Source organism: Papio anubis, chromosome 1, assembly GCF_008728515.1.
Source record: "Papio anubis isolate 15944 chromosome 1, Panubis1.0, whole genome shotgun sequence".
Classification (NCBI taxonomy): domain Eukaryota; kingdom Metazoa; phylum Chordata; class Mammalia; order Primates; family Cercopithecidae; genus Papio; species Papio anubis.
The window spans coordinates 49,284,453-49,307,651 of NC_044976.1; the positions used below are offsets into that span (position 1 = coordinate 49,284,453).

The following is a 23,199-nucleotide window of genomic DNA, read 5'->3' on the forward strand; positions in this document are numbered from 1 at the left end:
ACCAGGACTAGCCTGGTGTAGCCAAACCAGTGAACATCTTTTCTATTCGGTAAGCTGAACTACATATTCAGCAAGATGTGAATCCCTTCTAAGTTTGTCCTTCCTTAGGACAATTTCTTGGGAGAAATTTCCTGGGAGAAATAAATCTCAAACGCAACCCAACTCAAAATTATACTCAAACTCTTAGCACACATAAAGGGAGACTCATGGCCAGGCACGGTGTCTCACGCCTATAATCCCCGCACTTTGGGAGGTCAAGGCAGGTGGACCACCTGAGGTCAGGAGTTCGAGAACAACCTGGCCAACATGATGAAACCCCGTCTCTACTAAAAATACAAAAATTAGCTGGGCGTGGTGGGGCACGCCTGTAATCCCAGCTACTCAGGAGGCTGAGGTAGAAGAATCACTTGAGCCTGGGAGATGGAGGTTGCAGTGAGCCAAGACTGTGCCACTACTGCATTCCAGCCTGGGCAACAAGAACAAAACTGGGAGAGGAGAGGAGAGGAGGAGGAGAGGAGGAGGAGAAGAGGAGAAGAGGAGGAGAGGAGGAGAGGAGGAGGAGGAGGAGAGGAGGAGAGGGAGGAGAGGAGGAGAGGAGGGGGAGAGGGAAAGGGAGAGGGAAGGGAAGGAGAGGGAAAGGGGAAGGGAAGGGGAAGGGAAGGGGAAGCAAAGGGGAAGCGAAGGGAAAGGAAAGAGGAAAGGAAAGGAAAGAGGAAAGGAAAAAGGAAAGGAAAGGAAAGAGGAAAGGAAAGAGGAAAGGAAAGAGGAAAGGAGAGAGGAAAGGAAAGAGGAAAGGAAAGGAAAGAGGAAAGGAAAGGAAAGAGGAAAGGAAAGGAAAGGAAAAAGGAAAGAAAAGGAAGGAAAGAAAGGGAGACTCCTTTCGAGGCACAAAATCTATTTGCCTTTGTCTATACTACGCTATATACGATGTACAGCTTTCAATAAAAATTACAAAGCATACCAAAAAAAAAAAAAAAAAAGTACATTTGCAAGTGACAAGCTGTCATCAGAAACAGACTGAGGGGGCCCGGGATCATGTGGCTGGAGCGTGCTTTTGCTGTCTGGGAGACGTCAGGCCTGGCCACCTCCAGGTCCCCGCCGTCCCCGCCATCCTGCCCCTTCATGTCCTGGGAACAAGCTCGCTTCCAAGCCGCACTCATCAAGCCTCTGGGCATGCCCCGCTATGAGCTGGCTTTAATCCTGAAAGCCATGCCGCAGCCAGACTGTTGCTGCTTTGAAACATAGGATAGAGGCTCCGATGGACAGAGGAGCAATAGGAACTTGGAAAACCTAGGTGAACGGGCGCTTCCTTGTAAGATCTCCACCCACAAGTCTGTAATCCCAGCACTTTGGGAGGCCGAGATGGGCGGATCACGAGGTCAGGAGATCGAGACCATCCTGGCTAACACAGTGAAACCCCGTCTCTACTAAAAATTACAAAAAACTAGCCGGGCGAGGTGGCAGGCGCCTGTAGTCCCAGCTACTCGGGAGGCTGAAGCAGGAGAATGGCGTAAACCCGGGAGGCGGAGCTTGCAGTGAGCTGAGATTGCGCCACTGTACTCCAGCCTGGGTGACAGAGCGAAGAAACTCCGTCTAAAAAAAAAAAAAATCTCCACCCACAATCAGTGGCACAACAGAGGAAGGTATTTCCTGGTGGATTTTTATGCACCAACCACAACTGTTGAAAGCATGATGGAGCACTTGTCTCCAAACATAGATGTGATTAGACCAAACACTGTCAAACATCCTCTGACCCAGGAACTAAAGGAATGTGAAGGGATTGTCCCAATCCCACTTAAAGGAAAATTACACTCCACAAAGAAGAGGAAGAAGTAAGGAGAGTCACCAGGGATTAGCCTTATATTTAATCCCTTCACATTTGAGCAGCATGGATGAGAAGAAATAGTTTGCAAGCCTGGCCTTTATATAAGAGTGTATTGCAGGTGCTGTTTGATTTTTCTAAGATATTTTTAGCCCTTGATCCCCTTTGCTGAGAGAGGTGAGGAACTGCTCACTGACAGCTTCTCTGTAATTTGTGGCACCAGCGATCATTCTTGATTTTGTTTTCATTAGTGCCATTTGTCAGTGAGGACTTTTCCCCTTACAACAGTAACACCATTTTGAAGAGCAAAACTTGTAATACCAACCAGGATTGTGAGCTAGTCATTCAGACTCCATAACCATGCAGAAATAAAAATTGAAGACTAATGTATTAATTATATGGGCAATTTTGCTTTGAGTAATAAACTTGATTTTAGAAATTAAAAAAAAAAAACTGAGATAGGACACAGATGTTAGAACGGGAAATTTTAGATGACTATGATTAATATGTGAAAGGCTCAAATAGAAAAAACAGACAACACCTAAGACCAGATAGGTAATTAGAGCAAAGAAACATAAACTTAGCTTGAAATTTTAAAAAAATACTGTAACAGAGATGAAGAATGTCCACAACAGGCTCATCAGTAGAACTGACACAGTCAAGGAAAGAATAAGTGAAATTGAAGATAGAGCCATAGAAATTACTAGAGCTACAGAAATTACTCAAACTGAAACACAATGAAAAGAACAAACAAAAACTGTAGAACAAAAAACAAACTATTTAATATATGCATAGTCAGAATCTTAGGAGAGAGAAAGAAAAGAAAAAAATAACCATGAATTTTCAAAACCAACTAGAGGGAGCTGGTGGGCTCACAACATTGTGAATACACTAAATATCCCTGAATTGTATGTTTTAAAATGGTTAACTGTATATTATATAAATTTATCCTCAATAAAAAAGAAAAATATTTCAAAATCACAGATCCAAGAGCACCAACAGCACCCAAGGCTATAAGGCTTTAGAAACACACATACACACACACACACACACACACACACACACACACGCACACACACCTCTAGGCATATCATATTCAAACTATGAAAAACAAACACAAGGAAAAGTCTTTAAAAAGGCTGTCAACAAAAAATCCCATATCCAGTGAAAGCATCTTTCAAAAATGAAGAAATAAAAACTTCCCCAAACAAAAAACTGAGAATTTATTGCCAACAAATGTACTCTACAAGAAATGCTAAAGTAGTTCACCCAGAAAGAATAGTATGCCAGACAAAAACTTAAACTTATACCAAAAAAATAATTTTAAAAAACCACTGGAAATAAAACAAATGATAATAAAATTAAATTAAATTAACTTTCTCCCTGTATTTAATTGCTTGAACAGATAACTGACTACCAGAAGTAAAAACAGTAGCAAAATATTATGTTTCCAGCATATGCAAAAGTAAATTGCATGACAAAAATACAAAAAAAGTGCGAGAAGAATTGGAAATACAATGCTGTATAGGGCTGTTAAATGAAGCAGTATTACTACCTAACTGTAGATTCTGTCTGATTATATTGTAAAACCTAGGATAACTACTAAAAATAATTTTAAGAGATATAATTATGCCAATGGAGAATAAAAAATTCACTGGCAAAAGTTTAATATGAAACAGGATATTTGCATAGTTTCAAAATATTTCCCACAAGATACTTACTAATTACAAAGGGAAGCATGGTAACTCTCCATTGGAGAAAACTGGGAGACACTATCTTAACCACATGTCAAAGTTAACAGCACTAGTAATAACATATACTGATATCACGTACCTCCTGTTACACTGAGAAAAATACAAAATCACACCTGTGATACTCTTTCCAAGAATGCATAAACTCACTCTCTCATGAAAAAACATCAGACAAACTCAAACTGAGGAACATGCTCCAAAATACCTGATCAGTAATCTCTCAAAGTGTGAAGGTCATGGAACAAGGAATGGCTGAAGAACTAGCACAGGCTGGAAGAGGCTACACAGACGTGACAACTAAATGCATTGTGGACATTAAATGTGATCTTGAACCAGAAAAAGCACATTAGTAGAAAATCTAGTAATAGTCAAATAAGGTCAGTAGTTTAGTTAATAATATTGTACTAGGGCAGACATGGCGGTTCATGCCTCTAATCCCAGAACTTTGGGAGGCCGAGGCAGGCAGACCACGAGGTCAGGACTTCGAGACCAGCCTGGCCAATATGGTGAAACCCCACCTCTACTAAAAATATCAAAAAAAAAAAATTAGCCAGGATTGGTGGCACATGCCTGTAATCCCAGTTACTCAGGAGGCTGAGACAGGAGAATCGCTTGAACCCAGGAAGCGGAGGTTGCAGTGAGCCAAGATCGCACCACTGCACCACAGCCTGGGCAACAGAGTGAGACTCCATCTCAAAAAAAAAAAAAAAATTAAAGAAAAGAAAAGAAAATTACCAATAGCACTATGCCAATTGCTGTGTACTATATTTATAAGATGTTAACATCAGCAGAAGTTTGAAAAAGGGTATTGAGAGCTCTACACTATTTTGCAATTTTTCTGTAGTTCCTTTACATTTTTAGATATCCTTGCATTCTAAACACACTGCTATCACTCATTATACATTTTAACATATTCATCCTCTGTGCAGTAAATAAATTACTAACAAAAAAATAAGTCCAAAAATTCAAGCATAGAACTTGTGAGAGTGCTACTGGACTTGCCATACTCCTAAAATATAGACTATATTTTAGTTTATACAGACTATGTAGACTATAGTCTACTTTATAGAATGACTGACTATATAGACTACTAACCTCTAGACTATATAGACTACTAACCTCTAGAACTATACGTCAGTTTTGGTATCCGTAAAACATAATAAATATCCTTGTAAAAAAAAAAAAAAAAGTCAAAATGCCAACATTTTGGTAACAACATAGCATTATATTAGAGCTACTTAAATACCTTCAAAGACATCTACACAGCCGCTAGTCATGGCTTTATTAAAGGTATCATATAGGTATCATATAATGCTTTTCCCCAGCTATATCTATGAATCAAAGTGTACATTTATCAATACAGCTCTTCCTTACACACCCTAGCTGGAAATCATTTAAATCCTTTCAACAATACACATTCTCTTTAAATGTAGAATTCTGTGTGTGCATGCGCACAGGCACGTACACTTGGGTGAGGGAAAGAGGCAATAAAATAGTGTCAGGTGTCCCCACTGAGAGAATAGTCTGTTAAGGAATAAAAGGGATAAGACTTCAGGTCAGCTTTAAAGGAAAGATGAAATTTGGACAGTTCCTGAAGGGTTAGGAGCTACGAAAAAAAAAATTGAATGGTTAACAAGAAATAGAGGAAAACATCCAAGGGAGACCTATAATAGCAAAAACTTAAGAGGTAGAAATATATATGGCATATCTGAGAATATAGGCTAACTAGCTGGATTACAAAGCTATACATACTTCAGGAGTTACGGAAACTCATTCATGATGAAGAGGAGGGGTTAAATGCTAGAGCTTTCAACATTAAGCTAAAGAGGAAAGCTCAAATTCAGTAACAGAGGCCTTTAAAGAACAATTCCACTATTCAGTTTCCTGTAACTAAAGCAGATGTATGTACACAAAGATTAATCTTAGAATGCCTTGGAATCTGAAGAATTACATTTACCACATAGATAAATTTTAAACTTGGCTCTTTAAGATATAGAGTATGTGTTTGAGAGAAATTGAGTACATGCACAAGAGATAAAGAAGTATTTAGATGAGTGTAATATAAAAACATAAAATATTAAAAAATAACTAAAGCATCAAATTAAATCAAATCCAAAAACAGATTATTAAAAGATAAAAAAATGAGAACCTGGCAGGTATAAGTAGGAAATAGAAATTTTGTACATGAATACTTTAATATTTTACTTAAAGATATAGAAGTATAACTAGAAATTTTAAGAAATTATATTACCATTAAATAGCAAATTTTTTAAAAAACTGACAGTATGAACAGGAATTTTAACTGCCATATTATTTTTTCTTTTCCAAGTACACACTGATTTATGTCAGCTGATTCTTGAAACTAGCAGGAAGAACTGCCAAGTCATCATATTTACAGATGTGCTACACCATTGATTTTGCTACAATGATATTTGGTTTAAACTTCCAGTAATAGAAATAAATTAAATCAAGCTAACTTGTAGGTTAGTAAGCTTTAAAAAATATCAAGTACACAGTGCATCTGATTGATATGAACAATCCTAAAAATGGAGCAATTTACATTTTTCTTTTTCTTTTTTTTTTTTTTGAGACAGAGTCACACTCTGTCACCCAGGCTGTCGTGCAATGGTGCGATCTCAGCTCACCACAACCTCTGCTTTCCAGGTTCAAGCGATCCCATCTCAGCCTCCTGAGTAGCTGGGACCACAGGCATGTGCCACCACGCGGGGCTGATTTTCGTATTTTTTGGTAGAGACGAGGTTTTGCCACGTTGACTAGGCTGCTCTCAAACTAAGTGACCCACTCGCATTGGCTTCCCAAAGTACTGGGCCTATAGGTGTGAGCCACTGCACTGAGTCTAAATTTTTATTTTCTTTTAAACGTCCAAGTCGTAAGTAGCATATGCTACTTCTTTCAGAATTAGCATAAAGCCTTTAAATTGGTTTTCCAGCTGTGAGCTGAATCCCTATTTCATTTAGTTTACTTTATAAAACATACATTTATACTGTCAATTTACATAAGTAATACTGGCTATCAAAAAACAGTAAATATTAGCCACGTTTCCAAACTGCATTCAACCATGAGCACCAGCATGTTCTGCTAGATGATTAACACGACACATTTTTAGTGGGTCCTAAAGCCTCTGAACTGTTGTCTACCATAGATTTTATAAAGCAGATGTTTCTTTCTTGCAATAAAGTAATTCTAGAACTAGATTATATTTATAGGAAAAGTGATACAACAGGTAGAGCAAGATCCAATGCAGAAATAAGCAAAAGGTAAAACTGCAATCAAGAAAAATTGTGAACCTCAAAAGGTTTCAATTTGATCAGGCAAACCAATGTGAGTTTAGTAAATTGAGAATTTCATGTTTCTAAAAACTGAGATTTTCCTCGGAAAGGTAAAAAAAAAAAAAATTCTTTCATACCTATTTAATTACAGTTTGGCAGTGTTTTATCACCCTAAGTTTTCTCCTGAGAATCAGAACTGATAAAAACTTTCAAATAGGTTAGGCTATATAATGAGCTTTCCTTATAGTAGAATGGCACAACCAAATATAAATATGAAAGAAAAAAAGATTTGTATGACATGCTTAGAAAAAAACTGCAAAGAAAAGATTCATGAAAAGTATTTCTCAAAAAAGTCACAATAGGTAGAGTTCATGTAATTTTACTAGTTAGATATTAAAACTAGCCTTTCTTATTCCTTGGGTGTCTGGGTTATCCCGCTCTTTCCTCAAACCTTATGTTTGCCAGACAAGGAAAAGTAATATCATCAAGAGTCAGAAGTCTTAACAGCAAAGACGTTCAAATATCCAAATGAGAAAGAACAGACCTAAAAATAAGCTTGCTAATAATAAACTCAGTCAGTCAAGTATTCATTAGGCAATTACTATGTGTCACAGACAAAATTAATAAGAACCACAATTCCCTTCTTCTAGAACTGAGAATCTATGTGACAACAAAGCAGAAACGTATTTAGAGTAAAGCACCACTATGTGATTACAGCCAAAGCTCAACATGACATTATTTATAAGTGGTAGGAAGAAAAAAACTAGTACAGAGAATAATAGCATACTAGGTAGGGAAAATGTGATAAGTAATCTTAAAATGTGGTTTACCGCTATGACAATTCCTCATGAACTGACAGGCCTGGGTTCAAAACTCTATCCCTTAACAGCTATATGAGCTTGGACAGTTTACTTAACTTCGTTAGCCCTCAGTTTCTCATCTATATAATAAAACTAACATTTACCTATTTACTTTTGGGGACTGCTGTGAGGATTGAGTGAAATAATGTAAGTGTATCACTTGACATGATGCCTAACACAAAATAAACCCTCAATTAAAGAAGAGACAATAGAAGATGGAATGGTTGTCAGGTTAAAAACAGAGAAATTGAAAAATTTTGTAAATAATGCGTTGTAGAAAGAAGCAGAAATTGATATGATGAGCTATTCGTTCACAGTAACTTATCTTTTGTTATAGCAAGCATCTGTGCAAATATAAACCAGGGTCTGATGGCCACTGATGAAGGGCAGTGCTCAATGCTTGGCTGCTTTCGGATGAGGACAGAGACTTATTATTATCAATAGTCTATTCATTCATAAAACTGCAGGTGTCCATAACACTGTATAAAGTAGAAAAGCAGTGTACATTTGAGGACCTCTACAGCCACATCCTGAGCAGAGTAGCGGAAGAAACTGTTGCATGAAATTTTAGGGCAATCATTAAGATATGCTTCTTCAAAAGTGAAAATTGGAGGAAATTTCTCAAAGTACCTCAATGGATCTTAAAATGAGGCAGATTATGTGCAGTACAATTTTCCCTAGTTTTGACTCTTCAGTGTATATGACTGTACTATAAGCTTCTATTAGTACAAAATTACCTTCAAGGACTAAAAATTCAATGACAATATAGAAATACATATGCAGATTTGTTTTACTCTTATAGGTTGAAACGTAGTTAAAGATCAATATAAGCACTCTGAATAAAGTCTTTCTTCAGTAAAACAGCAATGTCAGCACAGGCAGCAAACTACAGCAGAAACTGAGTGCAAAGTTCAAAAATCATTTCCTAAGAGCATCGAGTACTTAAAATGTAGTATGGCTAGGTTAATGTTTACTTTCACTTTATTTCACTTAACGTTGGGTTATCAAGTATATGTCAGATAGCTTTCCCTGGATCTGCTAGAGATTATGGGAAATTTTAATTTATTGAAGGAGTTTCATATCTAGAGATCGTGTGTAAAACAACTGGAAGAGCATCTTCTCCTGCCATCATCTACACTATAAAGTTGTTAAAATAATTTTTAATAGTATGTGTATAAATGTTTCAAACTTATGAAGATCTATTAAAAATCTGTACTACTATTTATAATTGACTGCTATTCATTGAATTTTAACAAAAAATTAGGACATAATAGATCCTTCAGAAATACTTCATATATCACGGAAGCTTGAGTATAATCTAGTGTACAAACCTTTTATTTTATATGAGGAATTCAGAAATTAGAGAGAAGTAACTTGGCCAAGGCCACATTCAATAAATTACTAAGAGGTCTGAAAAGCCAGGGCTGTTCACTCAATTAATGCAGTGTGTTTACCACTATAGCTAGCATTTTGATTAGTCAAAATTACACAAGCAATATAAATTTTTATTCTCCCCTGGCCCAAATTCTTCTATAGTGAAAACAGAAAGTGAGATATGGGTCAATTCTGGGGCGCAGATTAGAATTTATAATGTCCATGTAGCACACTTCCACAGAAAAAGCCCTTTGGTAAAAGATTCTAACTCACTGTCACTAGTTCTTCCTTATGTACTTACCTTTCTGGATATAAATGGAAAATACTCATCTCAAGGGAGGAATCTCAACTGTAATGACATTCATCTTCTCTTAACTCTAAGCGCAGGACATGTGAAAAATGGTAACAGTCAGAGGGAGATAACTTTGGGAGAGACCTACGGGGTTCCTGTCAAGTAACACAGTAAGCTGAGACATTTCCTAAAAGTATTAGTACATGTTACTTTGTTTTCAGAATTTTGATATATATAATCTAACCTGCAGTTACCCCAAAATAAGTAGAGCCAACTGTGGAGTACTTAAAACATAGAGTTTGGAATACCTCTTTTGCAGACAGCAGCCCACACAACAAAAATAATGTGCCAGGTCTGGGAAGGTGACTAATAATCAGAACTCCTAGGACTGGGCTCTATATTCATATAGAATAACTGTTGTGTGTTTAGATCTACAAAATAACTAAAATATTTGCAATCACCATTTTTTTAGGAAGTTACTTTGGGCATCCCTAATCCAAAAATCCAAAATCCAAAGTGCTCCAAAATCCTAAATCTTTTGAGTGCCAACATGATGTTCGAATGGAAATGCTCAATGGAACATTATGGATGATGTTTGAAAGGAAATGCTCGATACAACATTTTGGATTTTAGATTTTTGGATTAGCGATACTAATATTCAACAGTATAATGTATATTTAAATTTTCAGATTTACCAAAATCTGAAAAAATCCAAAATCTGGACATTCTTTTGGTCCCAAGCATTTCAGATAAGGAATACTCGACCTGTGTAATACACACGGATCAGAGACCTTGTGTCTTATTGATTTCTCAGCACAATTCTCAAAGTTAGAGACTATATCTTGTTATATTTTTTAAGCCCCCACTGTATCCAGCAAAAATCTGGATGCACTGTAAGCACTCAACGCTCACTGAATGCATTTTTTGATTAGATTTTTTTTAAGTTCATCACAATTCCAGACTGTAGTGCCTAACTCAGATTCCTTTACATTTCCCTAGCAAAAATGTGCACAAAAACACTGGAGGAGAGAGGTCCAAGTGATATGTGCAGGAAATATAAAATACAGACATGTCCCAGGTTAAAACTCAATTAATGCAAATTGTTCTGTAAACCCTAGAAAATGCAGATCAGTGGCAGTCATAATTTAGAAACACAAAATATAATGCACAGGCAAAATATAGAGGACATCACGTAAAGTTCCATGATGCTACTAAAAAGTTTAAACTAGTGATGGGTTATTCAAAATATTTAAGTTTCATTTTTAAAAAACAACAAAGTGAATGCTGTATGAAAACAGGAGAAGTGATCAAATGTACACACAAGATAGTCACAAAGCACAAGAAATCTTTACTGTGAATAAAAGTGAATTACTTATGAAGAAAAGCCAGCTGGGAGATAGATATATCTCGAAAGAAAGTCAAAATTTAAGGTTCTGAAAGACAGCCTGATGTTTTTGCTTGGGCCTGATACAGTGTATGATCGCATTTCTGCACAAATATAACACCAGTGTTTTAAACCCAAGTGTCATTAGAATATTTTCCAAAATAAAATAACTCAGAAATAGTGAAAGAGTACCTTACCATTCAATTATTCAACATTATCTGGGAAAATTCTCCTTTTGCAATATTCTGCATAGGCTATACTGATAAAATATTCACTACCAGTAAGTGTTTTAACCTTGAAAATTAATGGACACGAACCAATAGGAAGCAGATAAGGAAAGAACATACATCCGTCCTCAAAACTGGTAATTCCCCCATTAAAGACTTGTACTCCCAGCCCACCATCACCCTTTCCTCTATTCCATATCCCTCTTACAAGTACCATGCAAGAGGGGGTTGGAGGAATTTTTAACCACCCCAATAATTTCAATCAGCCTCTCTAACAGACACTCCCAAAATACACAACTAAATAAAGCAAAGCACTTGTTATTGCAAAAGAGGAATCAAGACGAGAAACTTGGGAGCATCATTTCAATTAAGCTGCTGCCCTTTCTCCCTTCCTCTATATGGCAATCATTGAGCTGTCACCTATATCATGTTTTCTTGGAGTATAGCAACAATGGTTAAAAGCATGAATTTAGAGTCAAGCTATACAAATACTTCTAAATTTTGACAAGTACCAAAACACAAAAAAGATAAGGAAGCATTGGTTTAATGAAATGGAAATATCAAAAACATACATAGTTGGTAGAATTTTAAATTAGTAAAACCAATCTGGAAGTCCATTTGGTTAAAAGTATTCAAAACTCCAAAAATATGCATGTAATTTGACTCAAAAATTCAATTATGAATTGAATTTATTCAATTTCTTCTGGAAAAAATAGGTTAAATATGCAACATGTGCATGCAGGAATGTTCTCTACAGTAATGTTCATAATAGCAAAATGCTGCAAAAATCTTAAATACCCAACAGCATAGGACTAGTCGGTTAATTATGTTACAGTGACACTATGAAATACTATGCAAACATTAAAAAGAATGATGAACAGCCACAATTAAGTGAAAAATGCAGATTACAGAACAGAAGGTATAAAACAATCTCACTTGTACATTTTTTAAATTTAATCACATAATTATAGAAGATAATCTGGAATAATATACCTTAAAAATGTGAAATAATTATTATCTGAGTGATGGGATTAAAGGTAATTAATATTTTCTTTGTAAATTTTTCATCTCATTTCATTACATTAAGCATCATTACTTTTACAATCTGAAAAGAAAAGCTTTTCATATTCTGAGTTTAAAACAGTAGTAAGTCTACACAAAGCACAGAGACACCAAGAGTTAATTATGTTAAGTCCGCATAACACATGTATGCATATACCTACATATCTAAACTCACTTCTATAAGTACACATCTTAAGTTTTGACGTTTTTTGTTTTTTTTTTTTTTTTTTTTGAGACGGAGTCTTGCTCTGTCGCCCAGGCTGGAGTGCAGTGGCCGGATCTCAGCTCACTGCAAGTTCCGCCTCCCGGGTTTACGCCATTCTCCTGCCTCAACCTCCCGAGTTGCTGGGACTACAGGTGCCCGCCACCTCACCCGGCTAGTTTTTTTTGTATTTTTTTAGTAGAGATGGGGTTTCACTGTGTTAGCCAGGATGGTCTCGATCTCCTGACCTCGTGATCCGCCCATCTCGGCCTCCCAAAGTGCTGGGATTACAGGCTTGAGCCACCGCACCCGGCCAAGTTTTGACTTTTGAAAATTAGCACTTCTTAAAAAATTATAATTTAAACTTTTCTTAGCATTTCTAAGGCATTAAGAGACATCTGTGTCATCCTGACACAACCAATACTGCTCCAATGCCATTATACAATCCATTTTTGGTTTGCTTTGTAATAGGTGAATGTTTAGTGCTATGCTGTGCCTTGCTTTTTGAGTTACTGCCAAAAAAGAAAAAAGAAAAAACTAAGCCACCTCTATAATATACTGCCTGAAGTTTATAAGGAAAACTACAGCAGAATGCAACTACTTTAACAGCTTTAGAAAAGACTAATTATCAGTGAAGGCTCCAGAAGTGAGGGGGAAACATCACATATGTTATTCAGACAGTCAGATAAGTCTGACTCTTCTCTCCTTCCAAGCATCTCCACCAAAATACTACATGGGAAGATGAACCATAACACACAGTAAAATAAGAGAACAACTTTAAAAGTCATTTAAATTATCTAAGTATTCATAATAACTTAATACTGAGCGAAATATAAACTCCATATTAAAGATACGGCATTTAGACTTTATTAACTCAGCTTAGAGTTATAGATGAGCTATGGTGTGCTGAACCCATCTATAAAAAATAATTAAAGAGATTCAAGAATTCATAAAACTTGATTACTGGTCAGAGAAATAAAAAAGTACTTACCACTAAGTCCCAATTATTTTGTTCAAGCAATGTAATAGCTTCATCAATGTTTTCAATGCCAGTACATGCCTAGAAAGAAAGTAAATAAGCATTTTACATATAATTTTAGAAATGGGGAGGTAAATCAGACTTAAAAATGTAAATAGCATAATATGTAATTTAAATTCAAATAGGTATATAAATAAAGCCAAAACACTAAAAGTTTAACACTTCTAAGCATTTTACATATATGGTATGAATATCGTTAATTACAAAATAAATTTACATTGCTCTGAAAGAAAAAGACAATAAAGCAGCAAAAGAAAGTATATTTAAATCTTGAGCTTTGATACCCAGGATGATCTCCAATTACCAAGAACAATTTTTAGTCAAAGATTCTGATGGACAACCACATGTGTAACAAATGAATTTCAACCCATACCTTGCACTTTATATAAAAACTAACTCAAAATATGTAACAGACCTAAAGTAAAATCTAAAACTATAAAACTTCTAGATCTGTGCTGTCTGATAGCCACTACCAGTTGCTCTCTGGTAGCTGCTAGACACATGTGGCTAGTGAGTCCTTGAAATGTGGCTCAACTGAGTTAAGATGTGCTATAAGTACAAAATACACACCAGGTAAGACTTAGCACCAAAATTAAAAATGTAAGCTATCTCATTAATAATTTTTCCTTTGAATACATGTTGAAATGGAAATTTTTGACATATTGGCTTAAATAAAAATGTTAAAATTAATTTCACACATTTCTTTTTACCCTTTTAACATAAACACTAAAAAAATTAACTACATATATGAAATTATACTTCTGGTGCTGTTCTTGAAAAAAACATATGAGGACATACTTGTGACCAGACTAAGCAAATATTAACTAGCAGGATGCCATTTTTAAGCTGGGCACATTAATAAAGTCAGCCAGGCCGGGCGCGGTGGCTCAAGCCTGTAATCCCAGCACTTTGGGAGGCCGAGACGGGCGGATCACGAGGTCAGGAGATCGAGACCATCCTGGCTAACACGGTGAAACCCCGTCTCTACTAAAAATACAAAAAACTAGCCGGGCGAGGTGGCGGGCGCCTGTAGTCCCAGCTACTCGGGAGGCTGAGGCAGGAGAATGGCGTGAACCCGGGAGGCGGAGCTTGCAGTGAGCTGAGATCCGGCCACTGCACTCCAGCCTGGGCGACAGAGCGAGACTCAGTCTCAAAAAAAAAATAAAAAAATAAAGTCAGCCATTCTCTGGTGACCCGGCTCGTGGCAGTGTAGGCATTTTATTCTCAGGCCACCAAACCAATCCAACAGCACATCAAAAAGTTAATTAACCACAATTAAGTATATTTCATTATTGGGATACAAGGTGGGTTTGACATATAATTCACCACATAAACATAATTAAAAGCAAAAACCATACAATCATCTCAATAGATGCAGAAAAAGCTTTCAATAAAACCCAACATCCCTTTACAATGAAAACCCTCAAGAAAGTAGGCATCAAAGGAACATATCACAAAATAGTAAGAGCCTAACTCACAACTAACATATTGAATGGACAAAAACTGGAAGCATTCCTCTTGAGAACTGAAACAAGGCAAGGATGTCCACTCTCACCACTTCTATTCAACGTAGTACTAGAAGTGTTGGCCAGAGCAATCAACCAAGAGAAAGAAATAAAAGGCATCTAAATAGGAAAAGAAGAAGTCAAATATCTCTCTTCACAAATAATATGATTCTATATCTAGAAAACCCTGAAGACTGCAAAAAGGATCCTGGAACTGATAAACAACTTCAGTAAAGTTTCAAGACACAAAAATTGATGTACAAAAATCAGTAGCATTTCTACACACCAATAACATTCCAGCTGAAAGCCAAATCAAGAACACAATCCCATTTACAATAGCCACAAAGAAAACGAAATACCTAGGAATATGGTTAACCAAAGAGATGAAAGATCTCTACAAAGAGGACTACAAAACACTGCTGAAAGAAATCAGAGACAACACAAATAAAAAACATTCCATGCTCACAGGTTAGAAGAATCAATATCATTAAAATGGCCACATTGCCCAATGTAATCCAGAGATTCAATGTTATTCCTATCAAACTACCAATGTTATTTGTCACAAAACTAGAAAAAAACTATTCTAAAATTCATACGGAACCAAAAAAGAGCCCGATAGTCAAAGTAATCTTAAGCAAAAAGAAAGGTGGAGGCATCACATTACCCAACTTCAAACTATACTGTAAGGATACAATAATCAAAACAGCATGGAATCTACACAAAAACAGACATACACACTCAGGGAACAGAACAGAGAACCCAGAAATAAAGCTGCTTGCACAACTACAGCCATTTGATCTTCAACAAAGTCTACAAAAATAAGCAATGGGGAAAGTACTGCCTATTGAATAAACAAACAGTGCTGGAATAGCTGGTTACCCATGTGCAGAAGAATGACACTAGACCCCTAGTTTTCACCATATAAAAAAATAACTCAGGATGGATTAAAGATTTAAATATAAGACCTCAAACTATAAGAATCTAGAAGAAAACCTAAGAAATGCCATTCTGGACATCAATCTTGGCAAAGAATTTACTACTAAGTTCTCAAAATCCACTGTAACAAAAACCAAAATTGACAAGTTAGATCTAATTAAACTAAAGAGCTTATGCACAGCAAAAGAAACTATCAACAGGGTAAACAGACAACCTACAGAATGGGAAAAAATATTCACAAACTACACATCTGACAAAGATGTAATATCCAGAATCTATAAGCAACTTAAACAAATCAACAAGGAAAAAACAAGTAACCCCATTAAAAAATGGGCAAAGGACAGGAATAGACACTTCTCAAAAGAAGATGTACACATGGCCAGCAAACATGAAAAAATGTTCCACATCAACAATCACAGAGAAATGCAAATCAAAACTACAATGACATACCATCTCACACAAGTCAAAGTGACTATTAATAAAATATATATTTTTAAAAACAGATGCTGGTGAGGCTGCAGATATAAAGCGAATATTTATACACTGTCGGTGGGAATACAACTTAGTTCAGTCACTACAAAAGCAATTTGTAAATTTCTCAAACAACTTAAAACAGCATTTAAATCAGCAATCCCTGTGTATGTATTAAAAAAAATCATTGTACCAAAAAGATAAATGCACTCACATGTTAATTGCAGCACTATTCACAATAGCAAAGACATGGAATCAACCCATGTGCCCATCAACAGTGAACTGGATAAAGAAAATGTGGCATGTATACACTGTGGAATACTATGCAGCCATCAAGAGAACTACATTATGTCCTTTGCAGCAACATGGATTAAGCTGGAAGCCACAATCCTAAGCAAATTAATGCAGAAAGAAAAAAACCACACACCACATTTTCTCACTTACAAGTGAGAGCTAAACATCAGGTACTCATGGACGGCAACATGGTACAATAAAACTGCACTACTAGAATGGGGAGAGAGGCAAGGGTTGACTATTCGGTACTATGTTGAGTACCTGAGTGACAAGATCATTTCATACCTCAAGCATCACACAATATACCCAGGTAATAAACTTCTATCTGTATCCCCTGAATCTGAAACAAAAGTTGAAAAACAAAACACTAGTAGACCACAGATTAAAAACAAGAGACTACTATGGATTGAATATCTGTATCCTCCTATGGTGACATCCTAAAATCCACTATGATGGTATTTGGAGATGAGGTCTTTGAGAGGTAATTAGGATTAGATGAGGTTATGAAGGTAGAACCTTCATGATAGGATTAGTGCCCTTACATTATGTCCATGTAACTCAACTGCACTTGTACTCCTAAGTTCATAAAACTAAAAAGTTATTTAATAAAAAGATTAATGCCCTTGTAAGAAGAGATACCAAAGAACTTGTTTCAAGCTTGAAAGACTAGAAAGGAAAACTAAATAATTAAAAAAAAAAAAAAAATTGCCGTCTCCCTCACCACCCCATCAGGTGAGAACACAGCAAGACAGCAGCCATCTGCAAGTCAGGAAGACAGCCCTCACCAGAAACTGGCCGTGCTGGTACCCTTATGACACACAATTAGCTTTCAGAACTACAAGAAGATAAATGTCTTTTGTTGAAGCCAAACCAGACTACTGTATTTTGTTACCATGGACAAATAGACTAAGACAGAAACCACTTGTAACAAAGAAAACAAAGTTACGAAAATAGTTTAGAAGTCATTAAACAAACAACTGCAACCGACAGAAAGCAACAACAACAACAACAAAAAAACATGAGAATGAGAACCAATCTAACCTCCAGAGATATCATACTGTATGTTTTAAATGTCCATTTAAATATATGTGAAGTGTGCAGAGAAGCAACAAAGTATGTGGCCCATTCAAGAGAGAAATTAACAGAAGCTGTACAGAGGAAAAACAGACATCAGACTCAGTAGACAAAGTCTATCAATCATCATCTTAAACATGCTCATAGAGTAAAAATATCATGAACAAAAAGCTACAAAACCAGAGGAACAAAGTGTCAAAAACAGAGAATGTTGGATAGAATGATGGTAACTAGCAACTGGCAAGGGCAGTGGGCAGAGGAGAATAAAGATGGGATAGTTAATGGGTACAAAACCACAGTCAGATAGAGGAATAAGAACTAGTATTTGTTAGCACAATAGAGTAACTGCACCTCACATCTCAATACTAACAATGAACTAAACGGCCTAAATGCTCCACTTAAAAGATACAGAATGGCAGAATGGGTAAGTTTCACCAACCAAGTATCTGCTGTCTTCAAGAGACTCACCTAACACATAAAGACTCACATAAACTTAAGGTGAAGGGGAAAGACATTCCAGGCAAAAGGACACAAAAAGCAAGCAAGAGTAGCTATTCTTATATCAGAAAAAAACAAACTTTAAAGCACCAACAGTTTAAAAAGACAAACAGGGACATTATATAATGATAAAGAGACTAGTACAACAGGAAAATATTACAGTGCTAAATATATATAACAAACACTGGAGCTCCCATTTATGAGACGGGCGGATCACGAGGTCAGGAGATCGAGACCATCCTGGCGAACACGGTGAAACCCCGTCTCTACTAAAAAATACAAAAAACTAGCCGGGCGAGGCGGCGGGCGCCTGTAGTCCCAGCTACTCGGGAGGCTGAGGCAGGAGAATGGCGTAAACCCGGGGGGCGGAGCTTGCAGTGAGCTGAGATCCGGCCACTGCACTCCAGCCCGGGCGACAGAGCCAGACTCCGTCTCAAAAAAAAAAAAAAAAAGTTCTAGGAAATGAGATGGATGGCAACACAACAATGGCGGGAGACTTCAATATTTCACTGACAGCACTAGACAGAAAGTCAACAAAGAAACAATGTACTTAAACTATACCCTAGAACAAATGGACTTACAGACATTTACAGAACATTCTACCCAACAACTGCAGAATAGACATTCTATTCATCAGTACATGGAACATTCTCCAAGATAGACCATATGGTAGGCCATAAAATGAGTTTCAATCAGTTTAAGAAAATCAAAATTATATCAAGTATTCTGTCCGACCACAGTGGAATAAAATTGGAAATCGACTCCAAAAGAAACCCTCAAAACCACGCAAATACATGGAAATTAAAGAATCCACTCCTGAATGATCTTTGGGTCAATAATGAAATCAAAATGGAAACTAAAAAATTCTTTGAATTTAACAATAATAATGACACAACCTATCAAACCTCTGGGATACAGCAAAAGTGGTACTAAGAGGAAAGTTCATACCATTAAATGCCTAGATCAAAAAGTCTCAAAGAGCACAAATAGACAATCTAAGGTCATACCTCAAGAAACTAGAGAAACAAAAAGAAAACAAAACCAAATGCAACAGAAAAAAAAAAAGAAATAACCAAGATCAGAGCAGAACTAAATGAAATTGAAACAAACAAAAATACAAAAGATAAATGAAACAAAAAGCCGGTTCTTTGAAAAGCTGAACAAAACTGACAGACCATTACCGAGATTAACCAAAAGAAAAGATCTAACTAAGCTCAATTACAAATGAAAGGGGAGATATTACAACTGATACTAACCAAATCCAACTGCATATCAAAATAAGAATCCACCATGATCAAGTGAGTTTCATACCAGGGATGCCAGGATGGTTTAATATACACTAGTCAATAAATGTGATACACCACATAAACAAATTAAAAACAAAAATCACATGATAATCTCAACAGATGCAGAAAAAGCAGTTGACAAAAATCCAGCTTCCGTCTGTGATTAAAACCCTCAGCAAAATCGGCATAGAAAGGACGTACCTTAGGTAATAAAAGCCATTTACGACAAACCTACAGCCAAAATTATACTGAAGTTCTGGGAAAAGCTGAAAGTATTTCCCCTGAGAACTGGAATAAGATAAGGATGCCCACTTTCACCACTTCTATTTAACAGAGTACTGGAAGTCCTAGCCAGAGCAATCAGACAAGAAATAAAGCACATCCAAATCAGTAAAGAGGAAGTCAAACTGTTGATGTCTGCCAATGATATAATCGTATACCTAGGAAACACTAAAGACTCATCCAAAAAGCTCCTAGATATGATAAATGAATTCAGTGTTAGTTTCAGGATACAAAATCAAATACACAAATCAGTAGCACTGCTATACGCCAACAGCGACCAAGCAGAGAATCAAATCAATAACTCAACCCCTTTAAAAATAGCCGCAAAACAAAAAACCTTAGGAATATACTTAACCAAGGAGGTGAAAGACCTCTATAAGGCAAACTACAAAACACTGCTGAAAGAAATCATAGATGACACAAATGGATACATCCCATGATCATGGATGGGTAGAATCAATATTGGGAAGATGACTATACTGCCAAAAGCAATCTGCAACTTCAATACAATTGCCATCAAAATACCATCATCATTCTTCACAGAACTAGAAAAAACAACCCTAAAATTCATATGAAACCGGAAAAGTGCCCATAAAGCCAAAATAAGACTAAACAAAAAGAACAAATCTGGAGGCATCACATTACCCAACTTCAAACTATACTACAAGGCTATGGTCACCAAAACATCATGGTACTAGTATAAAAATAAGCATACAGACCAATGCAACAGAATAGAGAACAGAAATAAAGCCCAAAACTTATAGTCAACTGATCTTCAACAAAGCAAACAAAAACATACCATGGGGAAAGAACACCCTATTCAACAAATGATCCTGGAATAACTGGCTAGCCACATGCAGAAGAATGAAACTGGATCCTCATCTCTTACCTTATAAAAACTCAACTCAACATGGATCAAAAACTTAAATCTAAAGCCTGAAACCATACAATTCAAGAAGATAACATTGGATAAACTATTCTGGACATTGGTTTAGGCAAAGACTTCATGACCAAGAACACAAAAGCAAATGCAACAAAATCCAAGATAAATAGATGAAACTTAACTAAACTCAAAAGCTTCTGCACAGGAAAAGAAACAATCAGCAGCGTAAACAGACAACCCACAGAGTGGGAGAAAATCCTGGCAAACTATGCATCCAACAAAGAACTAATATCCTGAATCTACAAGGAACTCAAATCAGCAAGAAAAAAACAAACAATCCTATTAAAGACTGGGCTAGGGACATGAATAGACAATTCTCAAAATAAGATATACAAATGGCAAAAAAATCATGAAAAAATGCTCAACATCACTAATGATCAGGCAAATGCAAATCAAAATCACAATGCAATATCACCTTACTCTTGCAAGAATGGCCTTAATCAAAATCTCAAAAAATTATAGATGTTGGTATGGATGTGGTGAAAATAGAACACTTTTACACTGCTGGTGGGAATGTAAACTAGTACACCACTATGAAAAACAGTATGGAGATTCCTTAAAGAACTAAAAGCAGATCCACCATTTTATCCAGCAATCCCATTCCTGGGTATCTACCCAAAGGAAAAGAAGTCATTATATGAAAAAGACTCTTGCACACACGTTTATAGCAGCACAGTTAGCAATTACAAAAATATGGAACCAGCCTGACTTCCCATCAATCAATGAGTGAATAAAGAAAATGTGGTGTGTATATATATATATATATATATATATATATATCCCATGGAATACTACTCAGCCATAAAAAGAAACAAAATAATGGCATTTGCAGCAACCTAGGAGTTGGAGACCATCATTCTAAGTGAAGTAACTCAGGAATGGAAAACTGAACATTGTATTCTCACTTATAAGTGGGAGCTAAGCTATGAGGACACAAAGGCATAAGAATGATACAACAGACTTTGGGGACTTGAGGGGACGGGTAGGAGTGGAGTAAGGGATAAAAGACTACACATTGGGTACAGTGTACTGTGCTTGCGTGATGGGAGCATGAAAATCTCAGAAATCACCACTAAAGAACTTATCCATGTAACCAAACACCACCTGTTCCCCCAAAACTGCTGAAATTTTTTAAAAAGATAAAATAAAGAATGTTAAAAAAAAAAAAAGTACTAATATTTGCTTTCATTATTTTCTCTATTTTTTATTTCATTCATTTCTGGATTCATCTTTATTATTTCCTTCTTTCCACTTATTTGGCTTAAGTTGCTCTTCCAGCTTCTTAAGGTGGAAGCATAGAGCAATGATTTTAATCCCTTCTTCCCTTCTAATGTAAGCATTTATAGCTGTAAATTTACCTCTAGGCACTGCTGTAGCTACATCTTACAAATTTTTATATGTGTTTTCATTATCATTCAGTTCAAAGTTTTTTCCAAAGTTTTCCTCATGATCTGTTTTTTGGCCCATGTGTTATATTTGGAAGAATGTTACTTAATTCCTAAACACATACCATTTTCCAAACATCTTTTTGCTGTTGATTTCTAATTTAATTCCATTGTGGATGGAGAACTTTATCTGTATGATTTCCGTCCTTGGAAATTTATGAAGACTAAATAGCCCAATAATCTGTATTGCTAAATGTTTCATATGCGCATAAATGTGTATTCTCTCTTATTGTGTGGAATTGCCATTTAACTCTATAAATGTCAATTAAGTCTAGTTATTGATAGTACTGTTCAAATTATCTGTATCTTTACTGATTCTACTTGTTCTATTAATTACCGAGAGAGAACTGTGAAAATCTCCATTTGTATTTGTGGATTTGTCTATATCTGCCTTCAGTTTTGCTCATGTTTGCTTGATGACGAGTGTACACAAATTTGGAGTGTTACCTTCTCGAAAAATTGATTCTCTTGTGATTATGTTTCTTTTATCTTTGGTAATATGCCTTGTACTGAAGTCTACTTAGTCTGGTATTAATATTGTCATCTAGCTTTTCAATAAGCATCATAGTATATAATTTTCCATATTTTTTAACTGTGGCTTTACTTATATAGTACATTTCTTTTAGACAGACTATAGTCAGGTCTTGCGTTTTATCCACTACAACAACATCTGCCTCTATATTAAAGTATTTAAAGTACTTATATTTCATGTAATTATTATGGTTGGGCTTGAGTCTGCCACGCTCCTACTTGTTTTCTAATCATCCCATTCTCTGGTGGCTTTTAGTGCTTGTTTTTTATTTTGCTATTATGAGTTAAGTATATGACATGGTGTTTGTTGTTGCATATTTTTATAAATCTAAGACATTCTCAACTTTTATTCATTTGAATGTTATCTCTCTTACCTAATCAATTCTGTCCTTTCAGAGCTCCTACTTGCCATGCAGGTGCATCTCATTCTAGCCTCCATGTCATCTTTTAAATTTTCTATACAAATTTGTATAGTGATGATTCACTTTATCTTCTATACCATTTTTTTAAACCGATAGTTTTCCAATTTACCTACTTATTACAGAGTTTTTTCTTTGAGGATATACTTTTAGATTCTTTATAAAATCCAATCTATTCTATTTTTTCACCATTTCTGGCTTATAAATTCTAT

The 23,199-nt window shown here is 36.0% G+C and overlaps 1 protein-coding gene across 4 annotated transcripts in view; it reads right to left on the reverse strand.

Moving 5' to 3' along the window:
• The window catches only part of FAF1 (Fas associated factor 1), a 495,227-nt gene that overhangs the window by 380,931 nt on the left and 91,097 nt on the right, over nucleotides 1-23,199 (reverse strand). For 3 of the 4 annotated variants that reach the window (XM_021922862.2, XM_031668481.1, XM_021922837.2), the window contains one exon: nucleotides 13,256-13,324. In XM_021922862.2, coding sequence (XP_021778554.2) covers nucleotides 13,256-13,324 — 69 coding nt within the window. Of the gene's footprint in view, nucleotides 1-13,255; nucleotides 13,331-23,199 lie in introns of those variants that run through there. The other variant, XM_021922884.2, reaches the window with a different exon arrangement.